The 18748-nt window shown below is 41.2% G+C and overlaps 3 protein-coding genes across 6 annotated transcripts in view; 1 reads left to right on the top strand and 2 right to left on the bottom strand.

Moving 5' to 3' along the window:
* slc12a5a (solute carrier family 12 member 5a) overlaps nt 1-5592 on the bottom strand; it is a 137774-nt gene extending 132182 nt beyond the window's left edge. Inside the window, exon 1 of one of the 2 annotated variants that reach the window (XM_047582607.1) lies at nt 5069-5592. In XM_047582607.1, the coding sequence (XP_047438563.1) occupies nt 5069-5243 (175 nt within the window). In that variant the 5' untranslated portion in view covers nt 5244-5592. The remainder of the gene's footprint in view (nt 1-5068) is intronic. The other variant, XM_047582608.1, reaches the window with a different exon arrangement.
* A 2112-nt stretch (nt 5593-7704) lies between these two features.
* LOC125006523 (adenosine receptor A1-like) lies at nt 7705-9587 on the top strand. Its single transcript, XM_047582616.1, has 2 exons — nt 7705-8333; nt 8610-9587. Exons 1-2 carry the CDS (start codon nt 8005-8007, stop codon nt 9265-9267), a joined length of 987 nt encoding a protein of 328 aa, XP_047438572.1. The 5' UTR covers nt 7705-8004; the 3' UTR covers nt 9268-9587.
* A 178-nt stretch (nt 9588-9765) lies between these two features.
* Nucleotides 9766-13718, bottom strand: LOC125007019. 3 transcript variants are annotated; one of them, XM_047583573.1, is made up of 6 exons: nt 13497-13718; nt 13235-13383; nt 13038-13111; nt 12593-12670; nt 12320-12418; nt 9766-10226 (listed from the first exon to the last, which is right to left on the bottom strand). In XM_047583573.1, the coding sequence occupies exons 1-6, from the start codon at nt 13602-13604 to the stop codon at nt 10069-10071; spliced, it is 666 nt and encodes a 221-aa protein (XP_047439529.1). In that variant the 5' UTR covers nt 13605-13718; the 3' UTR covers nt 9766-10068. The 3 variants fall into 3 exon arrangements, 2 of the variants coding, with proteins under 2 accessions (XP_047439529.1, XP_047439530.1); XM_047583574.1 differs by having other exon boundaries at nt 12602-12670; XR_007112638.1 differs by lacking the exon at nt 13038-13111.
* Nucleotides 13719-18748: the final 5030 nt, after the last annotated feature.

Here is an 18748-nt window from a genome sequence, read left to right as displayed (position 1 = left end):
GCCATCCACAATAGGCCTTTGTGCCTCAATGTCTCTTTTTTACAATTGGAGTGGGGCTCTATATCAAAGAGGGTTGTACATTATTTACATGAGATTCATTACAGCACAGGGGAAGAAAATGACTGAATAAACACACAAACAATCCTTTGAGTCGTCAGCCAACAGTCCATTATCATGAGGAACAATTGTCGGCAGCCACCACTAGATAAGGAGCTCAGTCAAATTTGAGTTAATATTCCCAATAAAAATGTATCTCAAAGTATCAAAAAGTCTGGTTATATTATTTTTCTTATTAACACTGACCCATGAAAATACCAAAACCAATAACAACTTTACTGTTCCTGTACCACATACTTCTCTGTTAAAGTACAAACACACAAAACTGACATCAAAGAACTAACAGTAACAAAGGTTGAGTGTGACTGTACCATACACTGGTGTGTCTGGGCCAAAAAAATGCACTTAAACACACCCCAGGGAATACAGTAAATGGCCATCTTAAAAGCTTAAAAGGAATTTAAGTCTTTGTACCAGCAGGAGGCATTAGTCTGTATTTGTTGTTCAAAAGGGGGAAACAGGAAGAACAACCATTAGCTGAGAGGCTAGAAATAGATCCTTATTCAAGGCTGGCTTCACCTGAACCACGATCAGTTGGTCTACAGTTTATTTATCCCAGATGATGAAAGAGATGTAAAATAAAAAGACAGTTCTGTGTGTGACCTCTAAACTTTATAATTTTGCTTGCTTTTTGGCACGTCAATTTCTCTTCTCATGCGCGAATGCGCTAAGATGAACAGCCACTTAACAGTACAAAGCGATTCGCTGCAATGGTAGACATGTTCCCTCAGTGCTACAGTATGAAAGAGGAACACTTAATTGAATTTCGAAATGAAATTATATATTTGTGGGCTATTCGCAGAACCTTTGCTTCAACAGACAGGCTAAAAAAGTAGACAAGTACTGGGAACGGGTCTGAAACATTTTTTCATTCTGATGACAGTAAAAAAAAAAAATATACAGAGCACTGTTGGCCTTATCCTTGTAATGATGCAGACCTGCTCTGCTCTGCTTGGCTCCAAGTTTCGTGGAAATAGGCCGACATAACAAGATGACATAACAATAAGTGGAAGACAGAGTAATACTAGGTTAAATTAAAGGGAAAGGATGCGGATGGGGAATAGCACACTTTTGTTATGCTACTGTTCATTTACGCACATGTCAAGCAGTTAGTGGTGACACATACTGAGAGACAAAAAGAAGAACACATATGTATGTCTGGGATAGATATGGGCTGTCTCCTCGGGTGAAGACAAATACCAATGTGTTTTTTGCCGCAAGGCTGATAGGAAGTGTTGTTTTGTGATGATGACTGTTGTATTCACCCTCCGCCCGCACTGTGTCTCTTCTGGACTGCATCTGCCTGGAGAGAAACAGAGCACCCTGACACAGATTAAACTTGAGTCAAGTCAGCCTCTCTGCTCGCAGACTAAAACACAGAGAACCAGCTGAGTTATCAAATGTCTATGGTATTCTTTCTTTCTTTGTTTTGTTGTTGTTGTTGTCTTTTAAGATCTCTTGCAACAAAATTGTAAATAGTAAAAGTCAATCATTAGTACGCAGACACACATGCTCACAGGCAAAGCTTGGCCAGAAACCTCAAGAGGAGGCTAATGAGTGCATCAATAATAGATTGTTTTATAAAAGACACCACAGAGTTGTGCTGATTTAACATTAATTGCAAACTAGCTAAAACTCTCATCTTTAAAGTTGCTCTAGTCAATATATTTATATGTTAGGAGTAGATGAATTCTTTTCTACAGTTTATTACTGCCATGCTCTACAGTTTTTCAGGTAACTGTTTTGGTTCTGTCGTGGCCCTCCACCTCAGAGTCTCGCCAGACGGCTTTTTAAAGCAAAAACGCAAAAGAGGAAAAAAAAAAGACTTTGAATCCACTACCAGTACCTGACCACACAATGCAAAAAGGAGCACAAAGTTCAAAATAAAATTAGATAAGCTGGATTTATGAGTCATCTGAATTGCATGCTCGAGAGCCATTTGCTTCAGAACCTCCTTCACGTACACATGCACATGCACACACACACACACACACACACACACACACTTTACTGTCATCTGCTAGGGATAAGGTTTGCGTGTGTGCTGTGGTCCAGCTAATGCAAGAAAGACTGGCAGCAGGTCGTCGGTAGCTCTAAGTCTAAGTCTAAAAGACTTTTTTCGACTCGTGTACCAAATTCTCATACAAATGAGCAGGCACAATCATTGGGGTTGTTTTCCTTCATACGCCATAAATAAATGTAGTGTCTCTTGTGGTTGTACGACGTATCTTTGTAGCCAGATAACCGGACACTTACCAGCTACCATGTAAACCAGATGGGCACCTTATGTCTGTGGAGGTTTGGAGAGTAGACCGAGCTATAAGGGAGACTTATAGCTCAGTCAGGTGAAATATAACTCAGCTTAAACATAACTCCAAATTGCCACTCCCATTGCTTTTTCTCTGTGGAGTTGTTTGTTGAGAGTAGTCAATCCTAAAAAGGGGATATGTGTGAGATTTATGGTTTTTGTATCATTAATAATTTATGTTTATTTGATGTAAAAGCTAAAAAAAACACACGCTCAAATTATAACAATGAATAATTTAAGGTCAAATGGAAACAGTTTTCTCGCCAGGGCTTGTCTGAGGTACAGGGTTTTGGTTGTTGTTTCTTTCACTGAAATAATACTGCGCTCCAGACGTCAACCGTGAGTTGAAAAATCTGAACTGATAATGGTTCTAAATGACAAACAAGCCTCAGAATAACTCTGCCCCATCACGAATCAATCTGCGGCCCATTGCACTGAGCCCAACAGATCTAACTAAGATATATCTCTCTGCACAGCTGCAAGGTCGAGGGCAGAGAGGGCACTTGGCAGCCAGACGGAGAGGTCCCTCCTTGCTGCATCCAGTCATCATCAACCACGCTGACTGGCTGAGCTCCCACCTCCCTCTGGATCAATAGAAACAGGATCATGGGTTCAGACCAAGAGGGGGAATTTATATATTGCTCTGGTGCGCCAGATAAGAACAAGACCAATGGGATTTTTGTTGATACTGGATTTATGCTTGCAATGCCAACAGTGGCATAATTAAGTGACAGATTCAAACCCATACACAAACACATTTACATTCTTATTCAGCGCTCCCCTTCCTCTGTGCACACAAACCTTCTGCTTCGGCTGAACTACCACACATAAGATCTGAAACTGATGCACATCAATGCTGCTAAATCCACTTAGCAATTAATCCGATTAAGAGCGAGTGGATAATTGGTCAATTAATCAATGAGTTGGTCATCAAATAATACCACAATCAGCGTATTTCTTGATATAAAGAGCAATAAATTCCTTATTCACAGTGTAGCTATCTGTGTTATCATCCTCAGACCCATGTGTGCACAAATTTGACATCCATCTACAGTTTACCTTTTAGTTTCACTGCAACAATTTCTAGCCAGTAACCAGGAAACGGCAAAAAGAGATTGAGTCCATAATAGTACTTGCTCATTCTGAAGTGTGTTCACCTCACTGCAAGACCCTTTGTGAGACAACTCCAGTGAAAATGTACTGCGTCACCATGGCAACCAGCAAAATGGATGCAGAGACACCAGTCTCCGCAAGGCACAGCACATAAGAGGAGAAGTCCTTCAATAAAGTGCTCCCTGTCTCTTCAGGGAAACACGAGGATATGGAGAAATTTGTTCCTACTGCCAGCAAAGGCATCATTCAATCCAGATGAAAGATTGATACACACTGGGGCATTTGAGTGGAGAAATGCTGAGTAAGCATCTCTGTATTAATATCATTGCTTTGGAGGAGTCAGTGGCGTGTTTTGGACCTCAGAGGGCTTCTATGGCCACTTGAAGCAATGAAGAGGAGCGCTGGCTGGACTGGTAATCAAACGCTTTTATTTCTGCCCTCAGCGGCCAGAAATAAAATTAACATATTTCAGTAGTTTTAACAGCAGAATATAATCAAATATGAATGCATATTTTAGATCACACTTAGACCAAAGTCACAGCTAATAATCTACAGCCCCACTAAAGGCATTTACAGTGAATCGCAGGAGCCAGACCCCTTAATATGAAAACGTCATTAGTGTAGCAGCCCTTAGTGGTTAAGCAGAGCAAACGCAATGAATTGATTCATTTGCAGATAAATCTGTATTTGCACTTGAATGGAGCTGAATTATTGCATATTTTTCTAATGCCAATCATTGGTAACGGTAAAGGACTTCCACTCCTGCACCAATGGGACCTTTGGTTCCGCACTGCTGCGTTCAGTTCATTCAGTGACTGACAGGGCCATGATTATTTCAATCAGGTGAGCTGGTGACAGGACTGGACCCCAATGGTGTTGGTTCCCAGGGGGCAGTGCTGGGTCTTGTCAGAGGGGGACTGAAGGAAATTGCTCTTTCTCAACAGTAGAGACAGAATTGATTAAATTTTCCTCTAACAATAAACAACTCCTATGTCTTATACACTAAATAATCACTAACCTGGGGTGTCATTCAGCAATAACAAAACAGCAAGATTGCATCTGATTTGAGAGTTCTGAATCCAAAAACCAGCCGAAGACAAGGAAACAGTTTCACTGTGGTTCCAAAAGGCAAATCATAAATGAAACTTAAATAATTCTATAAATCAGCGCTTTTATGGCACTGACTGAAAACGGAGAGGTTATTAAGAATATAATCAAGCACATAACTGAAGTCATGTTGCAGCAGTAGAGGCAACATGTCTGCAAAATTTACCAGACCCAATGAACACAACACAAACATAACCTATTGTTTTCTCAACAGGGTGCATGCAACTTTCAATATTTTACGCAATGCACTTGTGGCAACTCAAATATTGTAGAAAAAATGCAGGCGCTGCCGTGCCTCTGTTATTGACCCCTGGATTATTAGAAATTCAAGTCACACACGTTGACAGAGTCAGGGCTGCTAGCATGTAGCCTATAGCTAACACACAGGATGGATGAATGAAGCCGGCGTAAGTGTCTCCCTACCTTTGAGCACCACCACCACCTCTGCACCAGCACCACCAGCACCAGCAACAGTCTCCCCCTCCGCGTCGCTGCTGGTCGGCGGCTCGTCTCCCTCAAACAGCTGGTTCACCTCCCCCTGGATGTCCGAGGGGCGCCGGTCGCCGTCGCTCTTGGAGACGGTGAACCTCTGGCTCATGGTTGTCGCCGGTGAGACAAGCGACGGGGGTCTTCTGGCCACAGTGCGGGGTGACGCGGACGGACAAAGACGGGGGGAAACGCTCTCGCCAGTCCACGGCCACAGTCTGCTAAGTTTACCTCCGAGTACTCTACCCTGGACGAACCGCGGCTCTTTGTCGGTGAATCAGACGTGAAACGCCGAGCGGACCATCTCATCAACCGGTGTCTGCTGGCTGCCACGCACCTGGGTCCTAGAGCCGATATTTCGCCCCGATTTTTGTCGGTTTTAAGACAATTTTAATTACCCTTTAATAATTTAATAACACTCTTGGTTGTGCCTGAAAAGGGGGAAGAAATGCCTCCTTTAATTTTTGCGTTATTACTATTTTTAAACATAACACTCAAGGCAGCGCAGCCCTCCATGCTGCTGAGTTGGCGTTGCTAGGCAACCGCAGAATAAGCTAAAGATCAACTGTCAGTCATTGAACCAGCTGCGGTCGCTCCGTGGTAACGGAGAAAGTTGCAATGATTTTTTTACTTCAGTTATAGTGCACGTTTTTATTTTATTTTTGTTTGTTTGTTTGTTTTTTGCCTTTATTAAATAATACAAATAAAGTGGTGATAGGAGAGCACTTGTTAAAAGAAATAAGAAACAAGCAACTGGTCGCTCAGGCCTGAATTTCAGCATGAGCTAGCCAGCACTGCAAAAAGTGTAATATCTGTTAAACAGGCTGTAGTAATATGTGTGAGATGATGCACAAATATCATCAAGCATTATACAAGCTGGGTTTTACCCAGTCCTGATGCTGTCTTAATTGAAATGTACATGCATTATACTTACATTATATACATTATACCTCACAGCAAATCTGTGGCCAGTTAGTTGCCTTGGCAACTGTGACCATTGCACAGAGACTGGGAGAAAAATAGGAGGTACAATAGGATCCCCGTGATTCCTGCCCAAGGGCCGTGTTACCAGGTTAACCGCTTTCACTGTATCAGGTCCCTATACCAGGACCAGGCTGAATATGTCATGACATTGCACCACCAGTGCTTTCACTGCAGACACCTTTGGGATGGTTGCTACTAAGTTAGGCCCATATATGTTTGGACAGTGACACAATCTTCATGATTTGGACTCTACATGCCACCATATTAGAATTGAAATCAAACAACTAAGATGCAGTTGAAGCCCAGACTTTGAGGTTTAATTCAAGGGTTGAACAAAAATATCTCCTGAAATGTTTAGGAATTACAGTAATTCCTAAATGTACAGTCTTCTCATTTGAGGGACTCAAGAGTAATTGGACAAATTAACATTACCATAAACAAATTGTTAATTTTTAATACTTTGTTGACAATTCTTCGCAGGCAATGACTGCCGGAAGCCTGGAAGCCACGTCACCACAAATACACCACAAACACACCACAAACACGTGGTTTCCTCCTTTATGATCCTTTACCAGGCCTCTACTGCAGCTGTCTTCAATCGTGACTTGTTTATTAGTCTTTTTGCCTTATGCATGCTTGATTGGGTTGAGATCTGCTCAATGACTTGGCCACTGCAGAATATTCCATTTCTTTGCCTTAAAAAACTCAAAGGTTGCTTTTGCTGTATGTTTTGGGTCATTGTCCATCTATACTGCCCAATAAACTTTGGTGCATTTGGCTTAATCTAAGCAGAAAGTATATCCCTGTATGCTTTGGAATTTGCTCTGCTTTGTCTCCTGGCACATCAATAAACACTAGTGACCCAGTACTATTGGAAGCCCTGCATCCACCATGTTTTACAGAAGATGTGGTCTGCTTCAGATCATCAGCCTCTCCAAGCCTTCTGAATACTTTCTTCTTCCCATCATTGGTACAGGTTGATCTTAGTTTCATCTGTCCAAAGAATGGTGCCCTAGAACCGGGCTGACTTCATCAGAAGTTTTTTTGGGCTAATCTGTCCTTTCTATTTTGAGGCTGATTGATGGACCCTTTGTGTTTACTCTCACAAAGTCTGTTTGTTACAGACTGTTTGGTGCCAGCCAACTGCAGGGTCACTGGGTCTGAAAGTCCTTCATCTCAAGAGCAGTGAGGGTCAAGTGTTGTTTCCTACCTGGTAAAGAGGTAACATGTCTAAGACAAAGCCTTCAGATGAAATATCTCAACACTGTCTCACAGCAGTCTGTGAAATAGTCACAACATGTATCTATCGATTCATCCGTGGACACAAGTCCAGTTCAAAGTTGACAAGTGCGAGGAAACAACATATTTGGTAATGTTTAGGAAAAGAAATGCATGGTTAGATCTAGGGAACCTGTCAGTGGTCATAATGTTTTACTTGTATACTGCGATGTATATTGCTGTTTCTCAAGATTGTGGTGTATGCGAAGAGTCAAGTCTTTAAAATCCAGACTGATTTGCATGGCCAGTCAAATTGTTGGGTGTGCTTTACGCGGTGATGGAGAGGTTGACGATTTAGTCACAACATGGCATTTGAGATGATAACTGATGAGTAAGATAAGATAAGATAAGATGAGATAAGATAAGATGAGATAAGATCAAGAGGGTAAATGCAGTGCAAATGCAGGATGTGGTTTCTTCTGTTTTTCTATGCGCATGTTCACACCAAGGCAACTACCGTCGTTTACTTTTTTTTCACACTTGTACATCTGCTTGGAAATCTATAAGACAGCTAAAAGGGACTTCCTCAAAAGATGCACAAGAGCACACCACACATTCGCTTAGATACGCAGAGTCATCAGCCTTAACTCATCACCTGGATAGGAAGCATAATGGATCTGGGAGAAACTATCTACACCTTGGCAGAAGTGCTGATCGCTGTTAGCTGCTGTCTGGGTAACCTGCTGGTCATTTTGGCACTGTGGGTCAGTAAGAACATTAAGCAGCCTACCTTCTGCCTGATCGTGTCTCTGGCTGTAGCTGACTTTATGGTCGGTTGTGTGGCCATACCGATGGCTGTGGTGGTGGACGGACGGGTGCAGACTTCATTCAACAACTGTCTCTTCATCTGCTGTGTGGTCGTCCTCTTGACTCTGGTTTCCGTTCTGACTCTGCTGGCTATTGCAGTGGACCGTTTCCTCCGGGTGTATATTCCTCTAAGGTAAGATTATTCACACATACTATTGCTTTGTGTAAAAAAAAACATTGAAGCAGTCAGATATTTGATACTCGTGCTAAAATTAACTACCTAAGTAAGTATCTAAAAGGTGTATGTGCTCAGCTGTGATCACAAAGATATTGTAAGATGATTATACACTTTTAAAACAAAATTGTAGTTGTAGTATTTGGAATTCTTTCTGGTTACTCTTGTCAGAAAACTCTAATGCATGTATCTGATTAAATTTTGATCGTTATTGATTTGTTTTGTTTTTTGTAGGTACAAAAGGACTGTAACACAGAGACACTCTTTCCTTGTGGTAGCAGTATGTTGGCTTGTTGCAACACCACTGAGTTTTGCTCCCATGCTTGGATGGTACAACCACACAAACCTGTCTCAGTCCAATTCTACAATTGTCTGCCAGTTTGTCTCTGTGATCCCCATGTCTTACCTGGTTTACTTCAGCTTTTTTCTCTGTACCTTGACACCTCTGTTAGTCATGACTGTGCTGTACAGTTATATATTCTGCAGCATTCATGGAAACCTTCGAGAAAAAACAGGCAACAGAGCTCAAAACCAGAACCGCTCTCGGAAGTACCTGAGGAAAGAGAAACAGCTGGCAGGATCTCTGTGCCTGGTCTTGGTTCTGTTTGCCCTGTCCTGGCTCCCGCTCCACATAATGAACTGTATTGTGTACTTTGGCAGTCCGACTGATGTACCAGGTACAGCTTTCTATGTAGGCATTTTGCTTTCTCATGCTAACTCTGCCGTCAACCCAGTTGTGTATGCGTTCAAAATACGAAAGATCAAGGCTGCCTATGTGGATATTTGGAGACGGCATGGTCCGTGCACAGCAGGAAATCAGATATCTCCAACTATTCAGACAACAGACAGCTATCCCAGCAGTAACATCATCACTGTGACAAACAATGACTGAGGTGTTTGCTTGTTTCCTGTTTCGTAATGATCGCACTTTTTAACCAAGTTTATGAGGCACACAGTCAACGCCACATATGCTTTTCTTTGCAAAAATCCTGTTGAGATTGTTATTGTGTTTTGTTTTAAAAAAATCAATTTAAGTTTCCTTTTCCAGTATATCTGTTTTAATTTGTGCACTGCTGAGCCCTTTGTTTTTCCACTTTTAAAATCTTGAGTGTGTGAGAAGCTTATTTGTTTTCTGTCATTCTTTAGGCATGGGCTACACACTGAATCACTTTATGTGGCCATAGTATCTGGCAATAAAAGCGTTAAACCAAGTAGGAACTGAGAGTTTCTGTTTAACAAGTTCAACAACTGCAACTGAGACAGCAGCTATATAAATATACAAAGCTGTTACATATACTGAAAATAAGGGCGTTTTTTGACAAACCTTTTTTGCTGATACCTATGGAACACCGTGAATGTTAACTGAGAATAATTGCAGCTACAACAAAACCATACTTTAATCTTTTATTTGCTTTTCAGTTACAACACCTAAAACTATTTACTGATGCTCAAACACGTGAAACAACAGACTTAAAACCAAAACACAATCCAGTGAACATTGTGCACTACTGCACACCTAATGGCGCCATAATTTCTAAATCTGGTTGAGCATGAGAATATTAGTATTTAGTGGTTCGAAGCGCCATCATGTTTGTGAGCATCACAGAACCACTTACATGGCTGAAGACATGTTTTGGGACAAATGCAAACAAAAGATTATTGGAGACACACAGATTCAGCAAGCCAATAACAGCTATTTATGTCTGTTATACAGCTGGAAGGAAGAAGGAAGAAACGTGTCTATGATGCAAGAGGCTATACTGTGGCGCATTGTGTACGCTCTTTCAAAAATCTTGAGGGCGAGGCTCCATTCAGTGGGGTTGACATCAAGAGTATTGCAGTTTTGATAGTCTGCAAATGGAGATAAAAAAAAAATAAAAAATGATACAGACAGTAAAAATATCAGCAACATAAACAGGATCTGCAGGATATACATGTTCATTTGTATAAAAGCCCTTTTACAAATGTGTTAATGCACATTCAGTGGAAAATTGTGAGGGTATGTCATAATAAAATATTGGTCCTCAATAGCACAAGACTCTGTCACCGTTTCCACCAGTTGCTCTCAAAATATAGAGCTATTATCTCTGAAATGCCGACCTTTCTATCTGCCACGGGAGATGAATACTGTTTTCATATCAGCTATCTATGTAACACCAAGCGGAAACTTGGAGGAAGCTGTTTTGGAGTTGTCCAACAACATCACTGAGCAGCAGAAGGAACAACCAGATGCTCTCTACATGTAGCTGGAGACTTCAATCAGGCAAGTCTTTCTTGTACTGCCCAAGTTTTACCAACATGTAAACGTGACGACTAGAGGAAAAAACACTCGAGATCTAGACTAATACAATGTAGCGTCTCTCACTCATGTGGGTAATTCAGATCATGAAGGTATTATACTCACAGCCTACAGACCCATAGTAAAACGGGACGATCAGTAGTGTGTAAGGTCAGAACTTGGCCTCAAGGAGCAACTGAGGCTCTACAAGACTGTTTTCTCACCATTCACTGGGACATGTTTAAAGAGGCAGCAACAGTAGCACATGATGGTGATATACAGATATACAGGAATATACAGAGTCTGTTATCGGCTACATAAACAACTGCATTGAGGATGTGACAGTGGTCAAGACCATCAAGAGGCGGGCAAATGGAGAAACCAGTAGATGTGCGCTCACTGCTCAAAGCACATCTGCAGCATTCAGATCCAGGGACTCTGCGGCATACGCTTCGGCAAAGAGTAAACTCACCCAGGGAATTAAGGGAGCAACGAGACACTATGGCTGAACAGCCACTTTGTCAATGAAAAGGATTCGTGCCGTCTGTGGCAGGGATTTCGATCCATTACAGAGTATAAACCTGTACCACTGTTCCTGAAGAGCTGAACTCTTTATGTGCACTTCAAGGCCAGTCACACTGCACAGGTGTATCCAACCCTGTTGGAGCTGTAGAACCTGTTGGAGGTTCTCCACAGCAAAAAACCCTGTCCAGAGTCAACCAAGCCAAGGCTGAAGGACCTGATAACATCCCAGGTCCTACAGGAGCGTGCTGAACAACAGAGGGATGTGTTCACAGACATTTTTAACATCTCACTCCAACAAGGAGTGCTGGCAACCTGCCTTAAGAGCACCACCATCATCCCTGTTCAGAAAAAGCCAAACCCTACAAGGCTCTGATTTTTTTCCCAGTGGCACCAACACCAATAGTGATGAAATGTTTTGAACACCTGCTGATGCAACACATTAAGGAATGTCTTCACGCAGATCTAGGTCCACTACAGTATGCCTACAGAGTCAACCGAGCTACAGGAGATGCATTTTCATCCTCAAACACCACAGCAGTTATCAGGAAGCACAACAGCGGCTCCACTTCACAGACTCAAGAAAATCGACCTCCCCACCTCACATCTCATCTCATTCTACAGAGGTACTGTGGAAAGTATCATCACCTACAGTTTCACCTTCTGGTTTGGCGGTTGCAGCAAAACAGAAAAAAGGCAGCTGTACAGAACTGCGAAGACAGTCAGCAAGATCATTGGTGCTCCACTTGCATCCATAAAGCTGCATCTATAAAGCCATCATCATTGAAGATTCCCATCATCCCTCCCATCACATCTTCTCCCTACTGCCCTCAGGGAGAAGATACCTAAAGCATCATCTGTAGAACTTCCAAGATGATGAACAGCTTCTATCCTCAGGCAGTCAGGGGACTGTCTCCCCTTTCTAAACATACACCCTCACATACCCCACTTCTGACAGTTAAGTGGGGTATGTCCTCCGTGTGAAAAATGACAACAAAAGAAATCTTGAATCTTGAAAGTTAAATTTCATTCATTATTATAATTTATTATTGGTACAAAGTAAGTGACTATTTTTAATTGGGGGAAAATGTCGAATATAATATTGTTATTCAGTTCCTTAGCCTGATACAATTAAAAATCTCACCAAATTCATTGTTGAGGACCTGCGGTTTGGACCAGCCAAAACACTCTGTCTGCATCTCAAACTCTTTCAGCTCAGCCTCAGTGATGGCTTTTCTTCTACCTGGTGAAGATTAGAAAGATATCAGAAAAAAGCCTTGTGATGTTTTCGTGCCATTTTAGCTAACACTGTAATCTCACACAACAACATTTAACATTACGTACTGATATATGCTGTCTATTACTATGGCATTTTGATATAGAACATCTTGAATATAACAATTTCCACTGTCCTTACTGAGGATACCAAGAGTGTAGTCGTGAGCATTTAATACGATGCAGTCAGGGCAACTCGTGTGCAACAGCACTTCCGCATCTGTGGGAAACACAAGATGAGTTCATGATAAAGAAATTTTTAATATATATGGTTAAAATGTAGAGCTAAATGATCATAACCCCACAAACTGTAATCAAAATGTTAATGTAATTTTTTTTTTTTTTTACATAAAAGTTTTTAGAGCATCCTATCCATTGTTTAAAAGCCATTTTTTGACCCATGGCTCAATAAAGTAATGTGATTTTCATAATTCTGATTCCAAGCACCCATTTCCACCCACTACTAACAAATTATTTTGTAAATTGAAAAAGTGCGTGAACATGAAGTAAACATTTAAGACAGTTATTAGAAGACGAAGCAGAGATGCAACTCAAATCACAAGTAGTTTAGAAAACAAAAATCTTACAGTATCCATCAACACTGAATATGCTGTGGTTTTTATAGAAATTTAAGTGAGAGTTGTTGAGGCAATGTCCATATCTGAAAAAAATGTATTAAATGTTCAAATGTGATGCAGAAATAGCAATCTATACAAGCTTTTTCTTTGTTAACAATATATATATATGTGTGGATGTAAACATTTAAACAAAAAAGACTTGTTACATTTTCAACTGATCGTTGTAATTGTAGACATCCGGTGTTTCTGTAGAGGTAATATCCACTGCAATACTTGGCCAAAGAAAAGTATTAAACAGTACTATAGCCCAACAGACTTTTGAGGATCCAGCAATGTAGTACCATCTCCCAGTCAACTGAGATAAAAAAAAAAAAAGAAAATATTGTTTGATTACTGTAATGTTCACTTTTTCTTTTTACATTGGAACACATTGGACACACATTGGACACACACCGTAAAGAGACTTACATCTGGATCTTGGTCTACAGGCTTCATCAGCTTCTCACAGGTCAGTGGCACAGGTCGGCACACTGAGACGAGACTCAACACGACAACTATAACGCACAACTTCTTCATTTTTGCTCAGTGATTAAGTTATTCTCTTATGCCTCTTTGTCTACGCTCACTACGCTCTGATTTATATTCATATCGCTCACCAATTATTTTCTGCCACACCTCCCCACCCCTGTCTGTGTGACTGCGGTGCAGTTGACGGTAAACACGCGGTTAACCTCATGTTATCCCTCTAAACTTTGATATTTGCTTGTCAAACATAATGCTTTGCAAACAGACTGTCCAAACTGGACTAAAAGGACGTCCAAAAGTGAGTGAAGTTTTCATGTTTAACAACTACAACTGTAACTGAAGAAATCACTCAGAAAAAAAAGACAGAAAGCAGAAAACTTGTCACAGAAAACTTTGTCAGTGACAAAATCAGTAACTGGACTGACTGTAGCCTCAACACATGGGGAGGGTGCTCTACCCACTGAGGTTAACACCACCCCCAGGTCATAGTACATTTGACCATGATTTTATTTTTGAACTCATCTATCAGATGAGGATGTGAGCTCATAGCAAACATTTCCTGTGGCATTAATATTTTAAACTCAAAGCTTCCCCAAACATCTGCAGTTGTTGTTCCCAAAGTTCCCGGCAGCGTCTGCATGTAACTAATAAAGTAACTTTTAATCTAATTTAGTTACTTTTGAAATCAAGTAATCAGTGAGTAATCTGATTACTTTTTCAAGGTAACCATTAAAATAACACACTGCATCGAACAACACACGCACACATACTATCATACTCTCTCACAAACACTACTATAGTCACGTACACATACTATCAAACTGTGCATATGTGTAACTATAGTAGTAAGTGTGCGTGACTACAGTAGTGTTTGTGAGAGAGTATGATAGTAAGTGTGAGAGCACACACTCGCAGACACACAAACTGAATACTGGCGATTGACCAGTCGGAATTGAGTATTCATAAGCGCCGAGTTCTAACATTTTTTTAACCAAGCTCACGGTTTGGAATTACCGTAACTCACAATGGTTTGGGTTATTGACAAAATTGAAAGTGTTGCTGAACACTGGGAAGTTGTTCTTTTGTCTGGAAGACCTTCCTGACAACTCAAGGGTGTAACTAACTACGTTCTTCCCAAGAAATTCCTGGTTTTGCACCAAAGTCCAGCTTTGTTGTTTGGTGGCAGGGCACCTCCTGTATTAGGTGCAGCTCTCTGCTTCATACCACCTGGTGGGACTTGGTCTGTTAGCTTCATGGTGCAGTGCTGCAACTCCAGATGTTTCTTATAATTCGATGTTGTGTTTTTGAAGCTAGATAGGACTTTGCTTCCAGCACAGAATGTACATTGAACCTTGATATTGTTGTCTTTAGCTGACACAAACTCAAAATAGTGGCAGTATTTCTAGCTAGAAAACGGGATCTCGCTCCTCACTCCATTGTTATTTACGTTTGTGTCCCAGCATGGTATTACACGTGAGTTGTCCTCATGCTGAAAACGTGACTTACATACATGACGTCAGTCCCACAAGAAGAAAGCCAAAATATCTCTTTTTATGCATGAAAATGGAAAAAATACTAATGCACAGTGACTTGGATAAGTAACTTTAATCTGATTGCTGGTTTGGAAATAGTGTTAGATTACTCCTTACTGAAAAAGTGGTCAGATTACATCATTACTGGACATCATTACTTAATGGCAGCTTTTTTTCCCAGAAAGCGCAACTTTCCAGTGTTCAGCCACACTTTGAATTTTGTTGGTGTGTGACGGTAATCCAGATGCAGCAAGCTTTTCTTTGGTGGATGTTTAGGTCTTAAAGGGTTAAACTATATGGTTAATCAATTAGCATGTACACACACACTCGTGTGCACACACACGTGCTTAAGCCCCTTTCACATCGAATGAAAAACCCGATGGGGGTCAGTAAAAAAGTGGGTCAATCCGGATTTTCATACGATGTGAAACGGTTTTCGACCCGCATCAAATGACCCAGCAATCAACCTGGAATTTTATCAGCTTGGCTCAGCTCGGCTTCGCTGTAAACAGGAATGTCGTGTCGACCTGCTAATTTTACACAATGACATTGATGTACCTGCCTGTCACATTCTGATTTTGTCACTGGACGTTCTGTCAGACTGTGTCATTGTAGAAGCTCCAGGGCCGTGAGCAGCTCAAAAACAGAACAAAGCTTTGGTCTACTTTTATAGGAGACCGATCTCTGAAGGGCAAAGATTTTTGTCCATCTTTTCAATCAAACAAATCAAATGTGTTGTTACACTTCGTTAATGGAAGCCCATAGGTGAATTAACCCTACATCATGTTCGGAACGCACCGGGGAATCTTGATGTGAACTGCACATGCACGGGTGTGTTTATATACTGCTTGTATAGCGATATGGCACACTTTTTTATCAATCATGGCAGTGCTCTGACAAGACCGTGAGATCTGCAGAGATCAGAGCTGCTCTGCATCCGTGGAAAAGAGGAGATTCGGCGTGCCTAAATGTGTAACAATGACGTTATGAGAGGGAGGAAAAAACAGGCACACAGCTCTTACAGCGGGAGGTCAGACCAGGTCTGCTGGCAATGTGAAAGCACAGCAAAGGCTGTTCAACATGGGTCTGAAAATCCTGTGTCAACCCAATATTTTTGATGTGACTATTTGATAGCTATCTCATGTGGGCTTCCTTGCACTCATAAACATTAAAACGAATCAGATAGACTATGAGTGCCATGTCCTAGAACTAACTTTCTACTCGTCTCTATTTTCCTATGCATGTTATTCCTCAGGGCTGCTCCTTCATATTAAGGCTTCTTGACCTTTTAAATGTTCTGGTCTTTGGGGGTTCCTCATTAATCATTGGCCAAAAGAGTTGTCACCCTCTTCAAGTGGTGTCACCTCCTCCTGGGACTAGACCCTGCTGCTTGGGAGGCTGGCCAGCTGAGCTGTTCCTCACCACGGAGGAGGGGGAACCCATGTTTGAAGCACGGCTCGGGGCTTAGCCACCTCTGCTATTCTGCAGACTCCCTCTGAAACACTATTCTGCATTTGTAATGGAAAATTACATTTTTATTTTTACTGCACACTTTCGCTGTCTCACTTTGCTACACCTACACTTCCTCCTCCTTTGTGTGCAGAAGTAACATGAAAGTAGGTGAAAGCTCCTTTCCACCAGCTCCTCGTGCACAGTGTAGCCTACTCTGATGTCACTCTTATGGTCCCACATGCAATAACTCTTCTTAATGATCAGAAATCCTCTCATTTCTCTAGTGCTCCATATATCAGATATCGCACAACACTGTAGAATCATCCAAATGCCATCAGTAAAAGATACAACAAATATAACCTAGTCTCTCTTCTTCCCCTCCTGGAGGATGGAGAACCATCTTTAGCCTTGTTTGCACCATCAGACCTGACTTGAAGGATAAACCAATCCCCTATTCTGACCTTTTATGTGCAAGGTTACTCTCTCCAGTCTCTCCAGTCTTACAGGTGAGCTGAAGCTCCTCCCCATCGTTCCTGGCACCTGCTGGAAGGCCTTTAAGGGCTCTGCGTAGCTCCTCCCTCTCTTTCTCTCACAGTGCAGCCTGGGTCTGCGGTAAGGCCACCAGCCTCCACCTTTGTTGACTTTTTTTTATACTTGGTTTGTCATTTCAGGGCTACACTAAAAGTATCTTGGATTGCATTGATTACTGTTGACGAGCCGGGGTCGTAACATGACCTTATTCTCTTTTGTAGATGGTTCCACTTCCAGAAACCAGCTGAAACCAGCACAAAGCTGGGAACCAACTGCTATCATGACTGACATTGCTGGTCTGGACTCTGGACCTCTCTTCCCACAGGAAGGTGTGCTCTTCCCGGCTTTCTACGCAAGGGCGTGGAAGAGCATGGGTTCCCAGAACAGAACATCGATAACTTCACTTTTGACACATTGATTCTGACTGACCTGTCTTTTAGAATTCCTACTGTTAATGTCATTACCATATATGCTGTTGTGATACATACAAAAGAAAGAAATAATGATTATCAAGACCTTGGCCTCTTCTGGAGATCCATTCAGTTTAATGAATAATTTGCAGCTTTGTGTCCAAATTTTTGGATTTTTCCTTGCTTCCAGAGGAGTCTCACCTTTCTTGCTATGTATGCATTTTATATATATATATAAAATTTCATAATATACTTTAAAATACTTTAAACTGACTGGCAGACTGACTACCACACTTGGCCAAAATAAAGCATTAAGTAATACTGAAGAAAAAGGGAATTTTGTGGATAAAGCAATGTGGTACCATCTTCCAGTTTTCCTTGCAGGTTATTAAATATAATGAGCTATTCACAAATCCAGAGGAGGGGAGGCGTTTCAAATACTTGGGTATATTTATTCCTCCTTCTACAGAAAAACTTTATGAAGCTAATTATAAAAATATAGTCAAACACATCAGTGAGGATCTGGAGAGATGGTCGACACTTCCTCTATCCCTGATAGGTCGTGTAGAGAGTATACGATGAATGTCTTACCCGGGTTGTTGTATCTATTTCAGATGCTGCCCAAAGAAGTTCCTAAATTAACATTTGATAAATTAAACAAAATAGTCTCAAAATTCATTTGGCAAGGAAAACGACCAAGAGTAAGATTGAAAACATTGCAGTTAGCTAAACCAAATGGAGGTGTGGGACTTTCAATACGTTACTTAAAAAGTTTTGTACATCCACATATGGATGCGGGCTTCAAAAAGTGGTCTGAATATGGACTGTATTATGTATATCAACGCATTCATAATGGAGAGCTTAAGTCATTCGAACAATTAAGACAGGAGTTTACTCTTCCAAGGACTGACTTTTTTAAAGATATTTACACCTGAGGCATTTTCTTACAACACATAAGAAATGGGAAAAAGTGAAGAATCCGAGTCCAGCTGAAGAATTTCTTTTTAAATTACAAGCTGGAAATGAGGTTGAAAATGTGATCTCTACGTTATATTCAACTTTTTTGTTAATGAACCCAGACAACACTACACAAACAAAGGAGAAATGGAAAGTTGAAATGAATGCAGTTATTTCATTAGACACCTGGACAGAGATTTGCAGAGAGGTGCATCAGATGACTAATGCAAATATCTGGAGGGAGTTCAGATGGAAAGTCATAAGATATTTCCAGACACCGCAAATAACCACAAAGTGGGTCCTGACCACCTCA

This window comes from Mugil cephalus, chromosome 4, assembly GCF_022458985.1.
Source record: "Mugil cephalus isolate CIBA_MC_2020 chromosome 4, CIBA_Mcephalus_1.1, whole genome shotgun sequence".
Classification (NCBI taxonomy): Eukaryota; Metazoa; Chordata; class Actinopteri; order Mugiliformes; family Mugilidae; genus Mugil; species Mugil cephalus.
This window is presented reverse-complemented; position numbering and strand designations above follow the sequence as displayed.